Source organism: Rhodnius prolixus, unplaced genomic scaffold, assembly GCF_049639745.1.
Source record: "Rhodnius prolixus isolate KJV_2025 unplaced genomic scaffold, Rpr scaffold_8, whole genome shotgun sequence".
Lineage (NCBI taxonomy): Eukaryota > Metazoa > Arthropoda > Insecta > Hemiptera > Reduviidae > Rhodnius > Rhodnius prolixus.
The window spans coordinates 500363-515288 of record NW_027411593.1 but is presented as its reverse complement, the minus strand read 5'-3'; the positions used below and the strand labels follow the sequence as shown (position 1 = coordinate 515288).

Sequence of the window (14926 nt, the reverse complement as noted above, 5' to 3'; positions counted from 1 at the left end):
ATCGACCCCAAACAACCAAAACTCAAAGCAATCTGATTTGTTTATTTATTTTTTCGTTCTTCTTAAAGTCAATGGCATTTAGGTAAGGCTTTATTATGCAAGAAAAATCTCAGAAAAGTACGAAAATCTAGAAAATCTTGGGTCAGATATTTTTCCAAAAACCTGAATGCCAAAATCGATAGCAGAACCAGAGCGAATACCAAGTAGCAACCTGCGTACACACACAGTCTATGGGGAAAAAAATTATATTGGTACTCTAGGTTACAACATCCAAAAGCGTAACACCAGAGGAAATCCGAACTTTCAAAGTTTGAATAATTTTTGGTCTAAATAGGGGGGCGGGCTACAGTCTGCACCAGCTAACCTCTAATATCGATTACTTTTTTATTTGCATTTTGCGTCACGTGGTCATTAAATTGCTTTAATTTTCTATTGTGAGTTTTCACATACCAACGTGTTTTAAGGCAACACCCAATGGAAAAGTAGTTTTTTACCAATTTTCTTTTTCAATGCTTTAGTCTGCGCACATATTCAGGGAAAACCCTTTCTTTCACTTCTGATGAACACGATCGCGATACTGCCTCCAGACTAATTCCGGTGAGCACTCCAGACAGACGCTCGTCATAAATATCTACGTGCCAGAGACAGGAGAGTCCAAAAGAGAGAGTGGTGGAATAAAGGAAGCAGGGATACAGATCGCGATGATAAAAGAAATGAAAAGAAGGATGATCCCGGGATTAGTAGGAGGTTGAAAGCACTTTAAAGAATTAAGGATCTCTGTTTACAGTGCGGCACCTCTCCTCGAAAACTGCAGATTGTTACAGACGCTGTGATTACTAAATTGGATTGTAGCGGTTACTTCATTCGGACGAATTTCACTACTAGAGCACACTCACAAGACTTACTCTAACAGCAAATATTACCCTTGTAAGGGACTAATTTGCCTTAAACGTTTATATTTCTCAGACAGTATAATTAGATGATAAGGCTATCTTAATCGGATCTCAGGGTAGGTATTACAAAATAGAACTTGTTCCACTGAGAATGTTAGTCTTATGCAGTGCTGCAATATGCCTCGCCCTACACTTGCAGACAATCTACTGAATTCTATAAAATCCTATTAATATCAGGGATGCAGTAAGGGATAAACTCGGCCCAGTAAGCTGAGCTGGGTCCTTAAGTAACAGCTACGGTTCTGTTTCCACACTATACTATTTCAACTTTAAAGTAAATATTTATTCCAGATCAAAAAATTTGGCTGACTTGAGATAAACTTTGTAACCACAGAACGGATGTACATTTAGCTATAAATTAGCATGTTGCATGAAATATTTAATAAAATATGGCCTCAAATCGATAGAAGCTATTGAAATATATTCCAGCGAGAACGTTAGGTTTGGTGGATGCCCTCCAGAGAGTGAAACCTCCATGTAAATAAACTTATGAATATTCAGGTAATTTAAATGGTTTCCGTTGGTCATATGAATTCAACTCGGACTACCAACTTACATGTAAGCAAATAAACTTTTCCCAGCTGATTTGTTCTCTAGAGTTTCTGCTAGGATTTCTCTCGCAAAAACTATTTCACTTAGATTGTTTTCAATTTGTGGTAGGAAGCCACAAAGAGTAAACATAATTTTCAATAAGTAAAAACCAAATATTGGTTTTTACAAATATGCCTGCTGGCACCCTGCACACCCCAACTAGAAATTTCTCTCTTTAGTTAAGAATGTTACTACTGTACAGTAAGTTCAACCAGTAAAACAGATGAACTGGGGCTTAGCACACAAACACTGGTTTGATTGCGGAAACGGCGGCCATCCAGTGACGTCAGCCGTAATAAGCCCTATAAATAGTTAGAATACCAACTTTTAATAAATTGTTGGTGCCGATTTTGTGTCAGACCACCAAAAAAATGGAACATCGGTTAATTTGTTCAGCTCATTTTGTCCTAAAACTTGATGCTAAGACCTATGGTGTCCCAAAAATTAAAATTTCTGCGGTTTTCCATTTTTGTGTAATGCTAAACACATAAGAACCACTTCCCTTCCAATTAGACATCCAACAGTCAGCAGCTCAAAATCGTGGCGAGCACAGCTCTTCAACAAAAGATACCAGAGATTCTCTCGAAAAGCGATAGTAGAGTTACTATATGTACTCGTAAAACAATCAATCGAGCAGTTGTAACGTAGTGGAGTGAAACGTACATCTTAGCAGAGGTAAGTGAAAGAATTTTCAACATATGGAAAGCAAAAGAACCTTCGAAAGATATTCGGCCACTTTTTACGTTCGGGTTGAAACGCCTCAGGAAAAACAAACTGTTACGGCAGCTCTCCCACGAAGATTTAGTCTAATAGTTTAGGCACACTGACTCTCTCTTACAATACAAGAAACAGGGCGATAGATGTTCGGCCAGTGATCTGTAGTTTACTCCCTCACGCTACTGCACTTCTAAACTATTTTATTTATAAAATGAAACCCTGAATAATTTATTTTTTGAATTCATGGAAATTTTGGGAACTAAAAGTAAAGTAAAACAGAAAATAACAAAAAGTTGCAATAATTTGGGCTAGAAGGAGCTAAACTTGGTAATGCGACCCCTGTGAGAAACCTGCGAGCTGCAGCCTAAGAACTCTGGTTCTTCTGCGAGTTCGAAACCTGCGAGCTGCGGCCTAAGAACTCTGGTTCTTCTGCGAGTTCGAAACCTGCGAGCTGCGGCCTAAGAACTCTGGTTCTTCTGCGAGTTCGAAACCTGCGAGCTGAGGCCTTCTGTGAGTTCCCCTCCATCCGCCGCTCGTCTAAATCGATTTAACTTGAACCGCTTCACTCCTCCTCATGTTTATTTCTACCCAGCCGCAGCTCGTTTCTTTCATCGGGTTTGAACTGTTCAAAATACTGCACACCTCCAACTGTAATTTTTTCACTCCTCACTACTTCTGTACCTGGTGGACAAAGACTAGCATTTAGAGGACATTGCCTGCAGCTGAAATTAGCCGATTCGGTAAATCTCATCGGTGAAGATCTGACGTCGTTCTGAGGGCAACTCTACCTATTTCCTATTTCCCTTAGCGCTGCTGGATGAAAACAGTTGCTAACCGACCAGTAAGGTCTTCTCTATTAGAACTTTTATTTTTATTTAATCTGTACGAAGATTCTCCTCAATCAAACTTTCAATACTGACCTATCAACTATCGACGTATTAAAGGCTTTGATCACTTACCACAAAATTATTAAATTTAATTTTAATTAGAGAAGGAATTTACAAGATATATAAAACACGACCCAAAACAAAATATAAAAATCTGCTGTGAGAGTCTTAACTGCATTTTCAAGGTCCTAACTTTTCCCAATAGTTTGGATCATCTTCAATTCTTACTACCATTACAAAGTTAGTAAAACAGAACATTATGACAAAATGGCACCCTGCAGACTATATCTACAAGTTTTATTTGAAATATTTTCCGAGGAAAGCAAAGATTTTTCTGAAGGAAGGCTTTCCACATTTAGCTCGTACTTGTTAGTGTTCACACGAAGCATTTGCCTGAGGATATTTAGTTGGTTAGATGAATAAACTGCTCCAACTTATAATTATTGGAGTATAAATTGCAGGATAAATAGTGAATTTTGGTAACAGATTTACTGCCGTAAATGCAGCATATTGCATAAGTTGAGTGCAAATTTGCATTGGCCATAATACTGTATTAATTAATTTGTAGGTTATTTACTGCGGCAACTGGTTCAAAATAGCAATCTAGCTAACTGCTTATTAATTAGTATTTAATGTAATTAATAATTTGAGTATAATTAGAGCGACTAAATTTCAAACTCGTGGATACTGTGGTTCTCCTGGAAATATGCCAAAGTTGCAAAGTTCCCAATAAACGTAAGAAACAAATATTTACAGAGATCTGCTCCCAATGGAGTTCAGGCATCTTCAGGAGATCTGGATGTTTGTAAAAGGACAAGAGACAAGGTGTTAGCTAAATAAATTTGTAAGGTGGGGTACATTTGTTTTGTTTTTTAAATATACGAGTAACCTTTCCACAGAGATGATGATTCCACTTTTTTAAGACGCGAAAATAAAACATGAGTTTTTACGTCTTGAAAATCTTTCTTTTTTAAAATTTGCATTAAAACACGTTTTAAAACAAAGCACAACGTACGTTTCTATTTCTAACTTGAGCAGCCATACGCCAGTTTCCAACCATGAGAGGGATAGTTTGATTTTCCGTAATTGATCCTTTTCAATAGGATAGACAACGATATTGAGAGTAGAATACAGAATGCATCGCCTTGTCTTAGCTCTTGCAACGAGAGAAATAGGGCCTCACGTTGACACTACCACTAGTAAAGAGTCATTCGGGTTAAGTGGATTCAGCAGGCAACCATTTTATCAGTTTATTACTCTAATAGTTTTATTATTTCATAGTTTCTCCGATCTAAAGTGCCGAAGGCTCGTCGGAAGTCTGTAGAGAGACGAGGAAATGTCTTATTCCAAGTTATTTTATCACCTATTATTGAGCTTCCTTTCCTAAAATTGCAAAGGTAATCATCAACCTCTTTTTCAACCTTTAATCGACAATCGAATTAATAAGGATGTAGAGAAGTAGGTTTTTTCAAAAATTTTCATCTTCAAGTTATACTGCGGTTTTTTTAAATATAACTTCTGTAGACCCCTCTCTCCCATTGACTGACCGGATGCTCAGTAGATTGTACACATTACCCAATTCCTGTTCCATAATTAATTCCGCTGCCAGCCCATCTTCTCCTGCGACCATCTTATTTTCAAGAGTACAAATAACTTCTGCTAACTTTTCTATATCCAGCAGTTTCTTCGCTGAAGAGAACTGCTGAACAAGTGTTTTCAGAAATTAGGACAAACATCTCCCCGAAATAGTGCGCCCTTCTTACCAAAATAGTATTTTATACCGGATTGCTTTCTGAATTCTACAACAGACAGCTGGTCATGGATATCTGGTGATATAATTCTTAGATTTCTATGATGATAAAACTTGCGGAAATAGAAATTATCCAATTGAATATTTTCGATTCATTACCGGAAACAGTAGCGGCACACGATGCCGGACGTGCAAACCAGTTGCAGATAGAAAGGAGAAATGAATAAAAGGAAAAACCTGGAATGAAGACTAGAAATGAAAAGTTCAGTTTCAATGGCGCGCTTTGTAGAATGGCTGAGAAAGCTCAGGGACACTGCCACTTAAAAAACTACCGGGGCTGGAATTTAAAAAACAAACAGGTAGACTGGAGAGCAGAAGTAGAATGTTCGGGACAAGAGCAGACGCGGAGACGGAAGTTGCTGGGAAAAGTTAAATGATGGCAGCCCTTTTATTTTCACGGGGAATTTGAGGAGTGGCGGGGTGGGGCACCCTCACATCTGCCCCTCTCCCCACTTCTTTTCATAACTTTTTAAATATATAAATCTATTGTGTATTTAGTGACTGCGTTGATAAAGCGGTCCCTAGGCAGACTCTCTGGCTTGATGAACGTCAAACGGCAACTTCTCCTTACTCTCTCAACTGGAATAGTCGTCATTTTCCCGGACGATCTACCAGTAATCATAAGAATTATTTTGTAAATCATTTAAAGTTTTGAAACGACCAGTACTAATATACAAAGGCTTTAACTTTAGAATTAAATTTTTTTAAAAATTGTTAGCTATCGTGGCGGCGCCTGTTGGCTAGAACATTGCAGAGAGTCAAGTTTTAGAAAATTCACTTTTCTTTTACAATTGAAAGAAGAACTGTTGACATCTCGTCGAGTTTTCTGTAGCTTTCTAAAAAGTTGCTATTACAATTTGTTCTATGTATAGTATGTGTAAGAGAGAGAGAGAGAGAGAGAAATGAGAGGGTGCGATTGGCTGAGGTCAACAGCTAAAACAAGAAATTGCAGGCATTTAAAATTTCATATTTGGTTTTAATGTACACCAATCGAACTAGAAATAAACTTTTGGTTCAAACCAACCAACTGGAAGGGTTTTCTTTTCTATAATAATAATAATAATAATAATAATTAAATAGTAAATTTAGTGTAAACAACTCCTCTGCACTGGCCTTTTTACTGAACAGATGTTTTAGCCGATGTTTTTTGGAATTGGTTCCAATTATTTTCTTATATAATTTTGTGAACACTTTTCCTTTGCGGTCTTCTACGTACTCTTATTAGAAATAATTGTACAGAAACATTATTTAACTAGGCACTGCTCCAAAGTGTGATTTCAGTAGATTGTATGTTTCAAACTTCTGTAAAGTATTTATGAGACTGAAATATCTGACGGATTTGAAAAATTACGGATTGGACCGTCACCACCAGTAAATATGTTATAAAACTCGGAGTTGAGACGTTGTGAATAAGTAGCAAAAGGAAGCGGTCGGGCTATTCTGTTACATTCTGAAACACTTTACTCCCAGATCAGCTGAAACAATGCCAGAAACTCAACCTGCCTAGGGGCAGGTCTAACTCCGCCTAAAGCTAGCAAGTTAATATACTTCCGTTTAATGTAGTGCATTTTCATCGAATTAAAATCCCCAGTTTCTAAAAAAACATTTAGAAAAGTTGGTGAGTTGTCTTACAGAGGAGGGGAGATTAATTAGCAGAGCCCCGTCGGGGTACAGACTAAGCGCTATCTCCTGAGAAATATTTATATTACCGTCTGGAACTAAGCTGGGAGTTAATTTACTGTAGGTGAGTCTATACCGAAAGAGAGTGCTGAAAGGAATAGTTTCTTTTCGTGAGGAAAGATGTGCCGTCCTTATGTGAGAGAATAGGATGCTGACATCAGCAGCAATACTCCGGAAAAGGAAGTAAATTAAAAGAAAAAGGCGGACATTTAAAGACTCACCCTCCACGCTGCTAGTCTTAATTCAGACAACGAAAGGGAATTACATTTTAAATTAAATGTCATGCCCCCTGTAGGTTAATTCATTTTTAAATGAAAATATTACACAACTACTATCCCAGCCAATGTTAAAGCAGGAAAACTACAAATGTCGAAAACAATAACAACCAACAAAATAATAAAATAGCGTTACAGTCGTTCACCATGCTGCAAGGTTAAGATATGAATTTCATTCTTAAACCCACGGGCAGGCTGCAGATATGAAGGTTCTAACGTGAGCGTTTTAATTGCATGTATAGAATATATATCAAAATAAAATTCGCAAGGGGGAGCTGAAATTACTTATTTCGAAAATGTCTTAACAACATACTCGCACAAGCCGACCGACTGTAGCTAGGAAAACCTCGCAATCGGAAGTTCCAGTTCACCGAGTAGATTTTCCCTTTTTCTAGATTTTCTAAAATTTTTTTTTTAATAACAGTTTTCTCCATGACTCTCTTTTTTTTCTTTTTTTTTTTTTTTAGCGCATCAACAGCTGAGGTTATTAGCGCTTGGAACTTTTTTCAGTGCACTGCCGGCCTCCGGACAGTGCTCTCGTTACAGACAACACTGTCCATCACCGGACAGTGAGCTGTAAGAAGCTCCTAGGAAGTGAAAATCTAAGGGTTAGCAGCTGGATTCGAACCCGGGACCTCCGCGTGGGAATCGAGTACGCTAACCACATAGCTAATCCCTCCACTAGACTCTAGGCTAACTTCTACTTGAATCAAAGACCCAAGAAATTTTGATTAGGGTCATTTCCGGGAGAGAGTGCTCGGTTACCTATTTTCTAAGTTACAATTTTCGGATTAGACAGACCTTATTCTTATAAATAAGTCCTATTCATATTAGTTAACCTACAGTAATTTAAACAAAACTCACTACTACACACTCACAGATCTACAAAGTTTATTTTATTCACTTCGACAGGAAAATACGTTCTAGGGGTAGGTGCTCACCACTGAAAGATCACGTCAGGGTATTGTTCACCAATATGGATAATGTTGTTTAGAATAAATTGTTTTAAATTCGGACGTTGAGAAAGAAAAGCCAAAGTAAATTACCGGCAAAAGTAATATTGATATCATGACACGACTGCGCTACTCCTTCTTACCGAAACGAAGATCAGGAGAAAAGACTAATTTAGACTGTTTCTTAAAGACACTATCTTTCAAACTGGCGAGCAGCGGTCAGCTGAAGACGTTGCCCAACTTTATTGACGTCATCAACTTTCGTCATCAGCCACTCCGAGGGCTGGAACCTCCCAATGGCTGGCGTCTCCGCGTCTTCTAAGGATGCCCGCCGTTTAAGGTCTGAGTACAGAATTGACCAGCATGTGTTAATGATGGACAGCACTATCCGAGCTCTTTCCTACAGAAAGCCTATTTCTCATAAGACCGTTTATTACTATAATAACTATTTTGATGACAAAATAATTTATACGATACTCCACAAATTAATTTCTAACGTAGGACTTTGCATTACCTAATTACCAATTAGTACGAAACGATAGCAACAAATTGCCGTCAGCTTCCGGCCAGTATTTTTTCTTGATACATTTTGTTCAACTCAGCCCATTCGAGAAAACCGCTTTTTTGGACGCATATTTCCGCTAAAACTTTGAAAATTTGCTATGATTACAGTACTTTCCTTATCTATAAGGGAAGTATTTCCCTTTCCTACTAGAGTATGAAAAAGTAAAAGCGTCTTAATCAAATATCTATCAATCGTCTCCGATCCGGAACCGCCCAAATTCCAGAAAACTTCGTCGCAAATTCATCATCATATTCACTTAAATTTTCAAACTTTAGGAAAAAAAGACATACAATTTCAATTGACTTAATTTTCTGCAAAAATTGGAGTAAGATCAATTTAGCATAAGTTTCAGGCAAGATTGTTGGGTCGATTCACAAAGAGAAACCCCACAGGATATTCTCGGGTATCACAGTTTACCTTCATCCAGCCAATCAAAATAAATAATTAGAGGGGATGGTTGCAGAATGACAGCGGACTGCAGGTGCCTGCTAATTAATACTGAGTGAGGTAGACCAGTTCCCAACTGCACTTCGGCCACGGCGTACTATTAATCAACTGCCAATTAGTGTAATTCATTATTGGCCTTGATTTTTCCTCTTGTCATGCTGAAATTGTATTGGCAGAAAGAACTATATATTCCGGCTCCTGGGCTGAAACAGAGCTCCAGTTTTTCTATTTACACGTACAATTCAACTATAAACATTTTCTTCTCCATTTTAAGAGATTCTGGAACTGCCGAATTCATAAATCTGCGAATTGCTAATAGAGCTTTACGTTAAAATTTCCCACATTATCTGGTCCATCGGTAATACCAATTCAAATATTAAAGTTGAACTTGCTGCAATTTCCCGTTTTAATGATCACACATTCGCAAAGTAATGCCTACTTTTTAATTGCACCCACCAGAATTAAGAGTCTGATCAAAGGGACGGGTCTGGATGGCGAGCTTTAGAGTGAGGGGAGCCACAATAGATCCAAAGGGGTCGCAATGGCGTAGGCCTTGAGGCCGCCCTAGTTGAATCTAATCTAATTGAACCCAACTATTAAATTAGGTGTCGTGGACAGAAGCGACTAATAAACATACTTCTCTGAGTTGAATTACAATTTCCCATATTAACTATTAAATAAGATCCAAAGCCTAGACCTGGAATGAGCCCAGTACCGCAATACTTCTTAACTTTGCGGACCCCGCCTATAACCACTCGGCTAAGTTTGCGTTTAACCAGTGAACTAATTTTTTGGTGGGTAAGTTAAATTTCAAATTAAGTTTTTGCAAACCTTAATGTTGGTGAAAATTAGTCTGTCAAATATTCGGAGTTGGAAGAATATTAATGAGTTCGAACTGCTGGAACAAACATGTGATTTTTCGCTAACTTTATAAATATTCATGTGTTTTTACTTCCCAAGCTCTGGAATATATTACAGTAACGGAAGTAATCTTTTCGAGCCAATTTCATATCGATTTTCCACAGGAAGTGTAGGTTTTGAGTGCTAAAAAATGTCATTTTAAATTCGTCTGTTTGTCAATAATGTGACAATGTGACGCAATATGTCCATTTAAAAGAGCTACTACTTAATTCACTAACGAAATGAATTCGAAACTCCAATCTGGGACCAAAGTCACACTTTCATCAGTTTAGTTTATACGTTACGAGAGCTATTATTAAAAAAAAACCTATTGAATAACAAGGATTCAACAACGAGTCCCAGCTCGTTGAAAGAACTCCCGTATATGTTTAAATCTTGTAGCATTTAAACTTTTTTTGCAATTTTAAATGACAATGATTCATTCATTTTCTGGATCGACGGAAAAATTCCAAAACCTTGTTTAACCTCACCCGACTTTCTCTTGTCCCAGATGGTTATATGTATACTTTTTCCTGAAGTATCGAATTTTGAATATTTGCTTGAATATATGTAAATTCACGTGTACTCCTCGAACGAAGGAATCGCTGCAATCGGGCAGATATTTGCTTAAGTTGTTATCAGAAATATCGAATTTGAGTACATGTAAGTATTGTAGTATTACAATGTGAGTGAATCTAAGTAAATCCACCACAACTTGAAAAGGAAAAATTACTCAAATTTGATGTTTCACTTAAATACTAATAGGGGGAGGAGGTGACCATAAAGTTTTAGTCGAAATTCGACCACCACAAGTACTAATTTAATGCATTAATTTTTGGACTTTTTATTTATTCTTGAAATGGTTGCCAAGAGTTCCTCCTTTAAACTTGTTGTACGAGCTGCGCCCTTGTAGTTCAATAACTTCAACTTGACCCGTTTTCCCAATAAACATTTTATTAAGGTACTTCCGGGCGAGATGAGATACCACTTCCGTCCAGAGTTCCTTCCGCAGTACATTAAGGACCAATTATTAAATATTAATATCAATACGGTTGTGAATGAAACCAAAATTCCGAAGAAATCGTTTGACCGGAAGTGCCACATTACTGAATTATCATTATTAGCGATTTGATCGAAAATTGTTCTAATAAAGATGGCATGTGTAATATTATCTACCAGCTATCTTTCTAGCCCAATATCTCTGACTTTATCCGCCGGAACTGACATGTCTATTGGTAACCCTGACCGGTTTCGGACTTACATCCATACTCAGTTCGATGTACAAATTTTCATTTCACTTATGTTTCCGTTTCCTGACTATCTAAAGGAAATTACATGGAGTGTTATGTTTGTATTATAAACTCTTAATGAATTGTGAAACATTTTTATAGGAAATTAATGAATCCAAATATCCATTTAAAGAGTCTAACTAGGTTAAGAGCATGTTTTAGAATATATCTATGCGGAAAGCACACGAACTTCTACTCTAAATTCAAAGTGTCAAGAAAATTTAAATATTAAAAAGCAGGAAGAGATGGAGATGCGAGTGTTCACTAGATATTTCGTAATTACGTCACTGAGCCGTGTCACTGGCCCGCATGTGGAGGCGGCTCCCGTTAATTTCTTTGTCCACCCCCGTCACTGCCTCCCGCAACATTTGCAAAGAATAAATAAAGTAGAAAGTCTTTTAATTTTATGCTTTTTTAAATAATTAAAATTAAAACTATGGTATGTTTTTAAAGTGAACATATAAACAAAAAAACAAAATCTAAATCTAAATTGAATACAAGTTGCTTGTGATTCGGGCGTATTGCTGGTCAGGTGGCAAGCCTGCTCCGAACTCCCGGGTGACCTATCTCAATTCTTTTTATGATTATGCCGCGCTAAACTATAACATGGATCCAATATATGCGAAATATATTCAGAGCCAGTTGAGAATCTTAGCAATTTATTCTCCAAATTAAAAGCAAAAATTGATTACGACTCAGTGAAATTTAATAAGATGACCCCCAAACTGTAAATTCATTGTTTGTGAGTTTCCTTTGTGCCAAACTAACCAATGATGTTGTCTATCATTGTCAGCGCAGTCATTTTAAAAGTAACGAAATAAAGTTTAAGCCGAAGTAGAGAAACTAGATCTGAGTGTGCAATAAAACTAGTAGAAGGATGTTCACCTGAGTGGACGTTCAGCAGGAGGGCTGCGAAGGCCAGTGCGATGACAAGAGGAGACATATCTTCTTGGGACAACAAACCAATTCTTTTCTTTAAAACTATTGTAAACAGATACGAAATTAAAAGAAAAAAAGAAAAGCACTGAACTTCTTTTTCTTTAAGAAAAAAAACAACAAACCAACTTAACAAAAACACTAATAAGCACTCATGGTCCCAAATCTGTTCAGTAGTAGACGTTGGATTTCCTCATCCATCAGCTCATGGAGAATATTTAGAAATGAATTGCTTAAAGACAAAAACGAGTAAATGTCAAAATTAGTTCATATTTATGAACGCGCGATATCAGAATTTTTGAGGAGTGTATCCAGTTGAGGAGGGTTTCCCTCGATGATGCCAAGACGGAAGTGGCACGCGGCACGGTACGACTGATTAGTAATTACTCTCGAGAATGGTCACAGACCACTGGACAGTCTAGTTCTGAGAGTAGCCCGACACACGGACGAGTTCAGACGGGCTCGAACTCTGGCAGATTACTGCGGCTCGGTTGCCGCGCCTAGCCGCCGCCAGGAGCGCCACGCAACCCTCCAACTCACTCCGCTCTCATACGCAAGCTTCATAACCCATATCTTTTTTTTTCACCCACTGTATTTAAAAATAAATAAATATTTCTTCGCAAGTAGATGTTTTAATTCACATTCCCTTATTGCTGTGAAAAGTAAGCCTCATATCCGAGCAAACTTCTGAAATTCAGATTTTCCAGCAATGAAAGTTTCCAGGTAATCTCAAAATAGAGAATATTTTTGGCCTATGGTAAATGTCTGCAGCAGTTAACAGATAACAAACACACAGTTAAGTAGGATGATGTGTACATACTTAATTATGTGTGAGTGTGCATAGTTATATCTACATGTTTGTCTTATTTATTTACTAAAACAGGCGTAATCCAGTCACAGAGGTAGATGTAACACTCTAAATGGAGAGTCTGCCTGATTGTGAGCCACTCAAAACACATATTTCCGGTTGAGGATTCAAAATCGGAAATCTGTCTGCAATACTTCCGGAGTACAAGGAGAAAGAAGACATGGAAGGAGATACGTTTAAAGTGACGTTGAGAACGAACTGAATGTTATATTGATAAGATAACCTTCGCTAAGATAACCTCAAAATGTTTACAGTCTCTCAGCTAATAATTACGCAAATAATTCAATAGTTCAGTGTCTAATTGCTGACTGGACCTGTGACTAACCCAAACCCAGAAGGGATGTCTCACTGGACTTGTCTAGTATTTCTTATGAGTTGCTTGGCCTTCATGGCGATTGCATGTAAATATGAATATATGTTTCAATAAATGCAAGTATTAAAAGAGTGCATTCAAGTTTGTTTGATGATGCAGACGAGTCCTGTGGTCCGACCACCTATTGCCCGGACGGAAGCATGTGCTGTTCCGCAGAAACTTGCTGTCCGCGATCTATGATCTGCTGCCACAGATACTTCTGCTGCGCTGTTCAGCAACAACCTTACTTGGTTCCTCACCAACCAAATATTGAGTAAGCCCAAATTTTAATTTAATTTTTTTTAGATTATAAGCGAGGGCACGACCACCTCAATCTATACGGAAGTTCTCAAGTCTTGACTAAACGCTAAATACTTAAAGGGAAGTAGTGCTGAAATAGTACTTTTAGTGCTTCAAAATTAGAGCGAGGCCGACCTCATCTCTTGCCCAATACATCAGTTGGGGACACTAACGAGAAAATTTTCAAAAACTGAAAAATAGAACCAATAAGAACCTCATTGTTGGTTTCTTAAATCAACAACGACTAAACTTGAATATGAGTTTAACTTTTTGCGTGCAAACCAAGATCTTGATAGATCTTTTAACATTGACTGGTGCGCCATCCCCTGCAGAATTAGCAGCGCTTAAGCAGCAGGAAGCACTATTTCAGCTAAGATATTTTATATTTCAGGTTGCCGCCGCGGAAAATTTATAATTTCTATTACGCTCAATTGCCGAAACAGCCAGCTTCCGGGCCTGTGGTACTGAACCTAACTAGAATTGGATCATCGGTGGATATTAGGAAATAACTTAGCTGCTCTAGAAATTGAAATCATATTAGTAATTCATTCAGTGTTATTGTTTCTTTAATCTGAAACTGAATTGCCGAAGTTTCAATGTTAATATTTCTTTAATAAATAAAAACAATTATTTCAATTTTAAAATCACTAATTCCATGGAAACCACTCAAAATGGAGCACCCCAAACATCACTAGCGGAACTCTAATTTTCTAAAGTAAAGGAAATTGCTGGGAGTACCCAGACACTGAGTAATCGTGCTACTTCATTTAATAAAAGTTTATGAGATTTACAGAATCAAATAGACAATGTTACAGTTTCTTCACCCGAAAACATAAATTTCATTCACTGTTAATAAATTGTCAGGTTTTTAATTAAAATAAGGTTTTATTGGAAAATGCCTCAGAATGTTTTGTTTGAAGAGAATTTCTTTATTATTTTAAAGGAGTACAGCAGGTTATTCTTCTTCTAGAACATAAATTAAAGGTTGGCTGATGTGAAAGTAGCAAAGGTAGGACGTGTAATAGTAAGAGGAAGAAATGGACGCTTTTCTAGTCTCGCTGTGATTTCGTTCAGTTCTGGATTACTCCTTCCTGCAATCGCTACTTTTAGTCAATATGCCTCAATAAGCGATGTTGAGACAGGTTGGGGGTTCACACATCACAATTATACTTCGTTCAGTCCATTGCACATCAAAGTGAAGATAATTGCCAGCATTATTTGCTCGCCGCAATGCATCTCTTGATAATACGTATCAAGCCAAATAGACCTACAAACACGTTGGATTGGCAGAATCATTCATACTTAAAGATCACCTTAATATATTTACCCTGAGAACCCTGAATCGTCAGCTGAGACTTTGATTCCTTGGTCTTGTCCTTAAATGAAACACTGTTAGCAATCAT

General features: G+C 37.5%; 1 protein-coding gene across 2 annotated transcripts in view; it reads right to left on the bottom strand.

Annotated features, from left to right (window-relative positions):
* The window catches only part of LOC141450654 (neurotrimin-like), a 461254-nt gene extending 448758 nt beyond the window's left edge, over positions 1–12496 (bottom strand). Inside the window, exon 1 of one of the 2 annotated variants that reach the window (XM_074121257.1) lies at positions 11953–12496. In XM_074121257.1, coding sequence (XP_073977358.1) covers positions 11953–12010 — 58 coding nt within the window. In that variant the 5' untranslated portion in view covers positions 12011–12496. The remainder of the gene's footprint in view (positions 1–11952) is intronic. The other variant, XM_074121258.1, reaches the window with a different exon arrangement.
* Positions 12497–14926: the final 2430 nt, after the last annotated feature.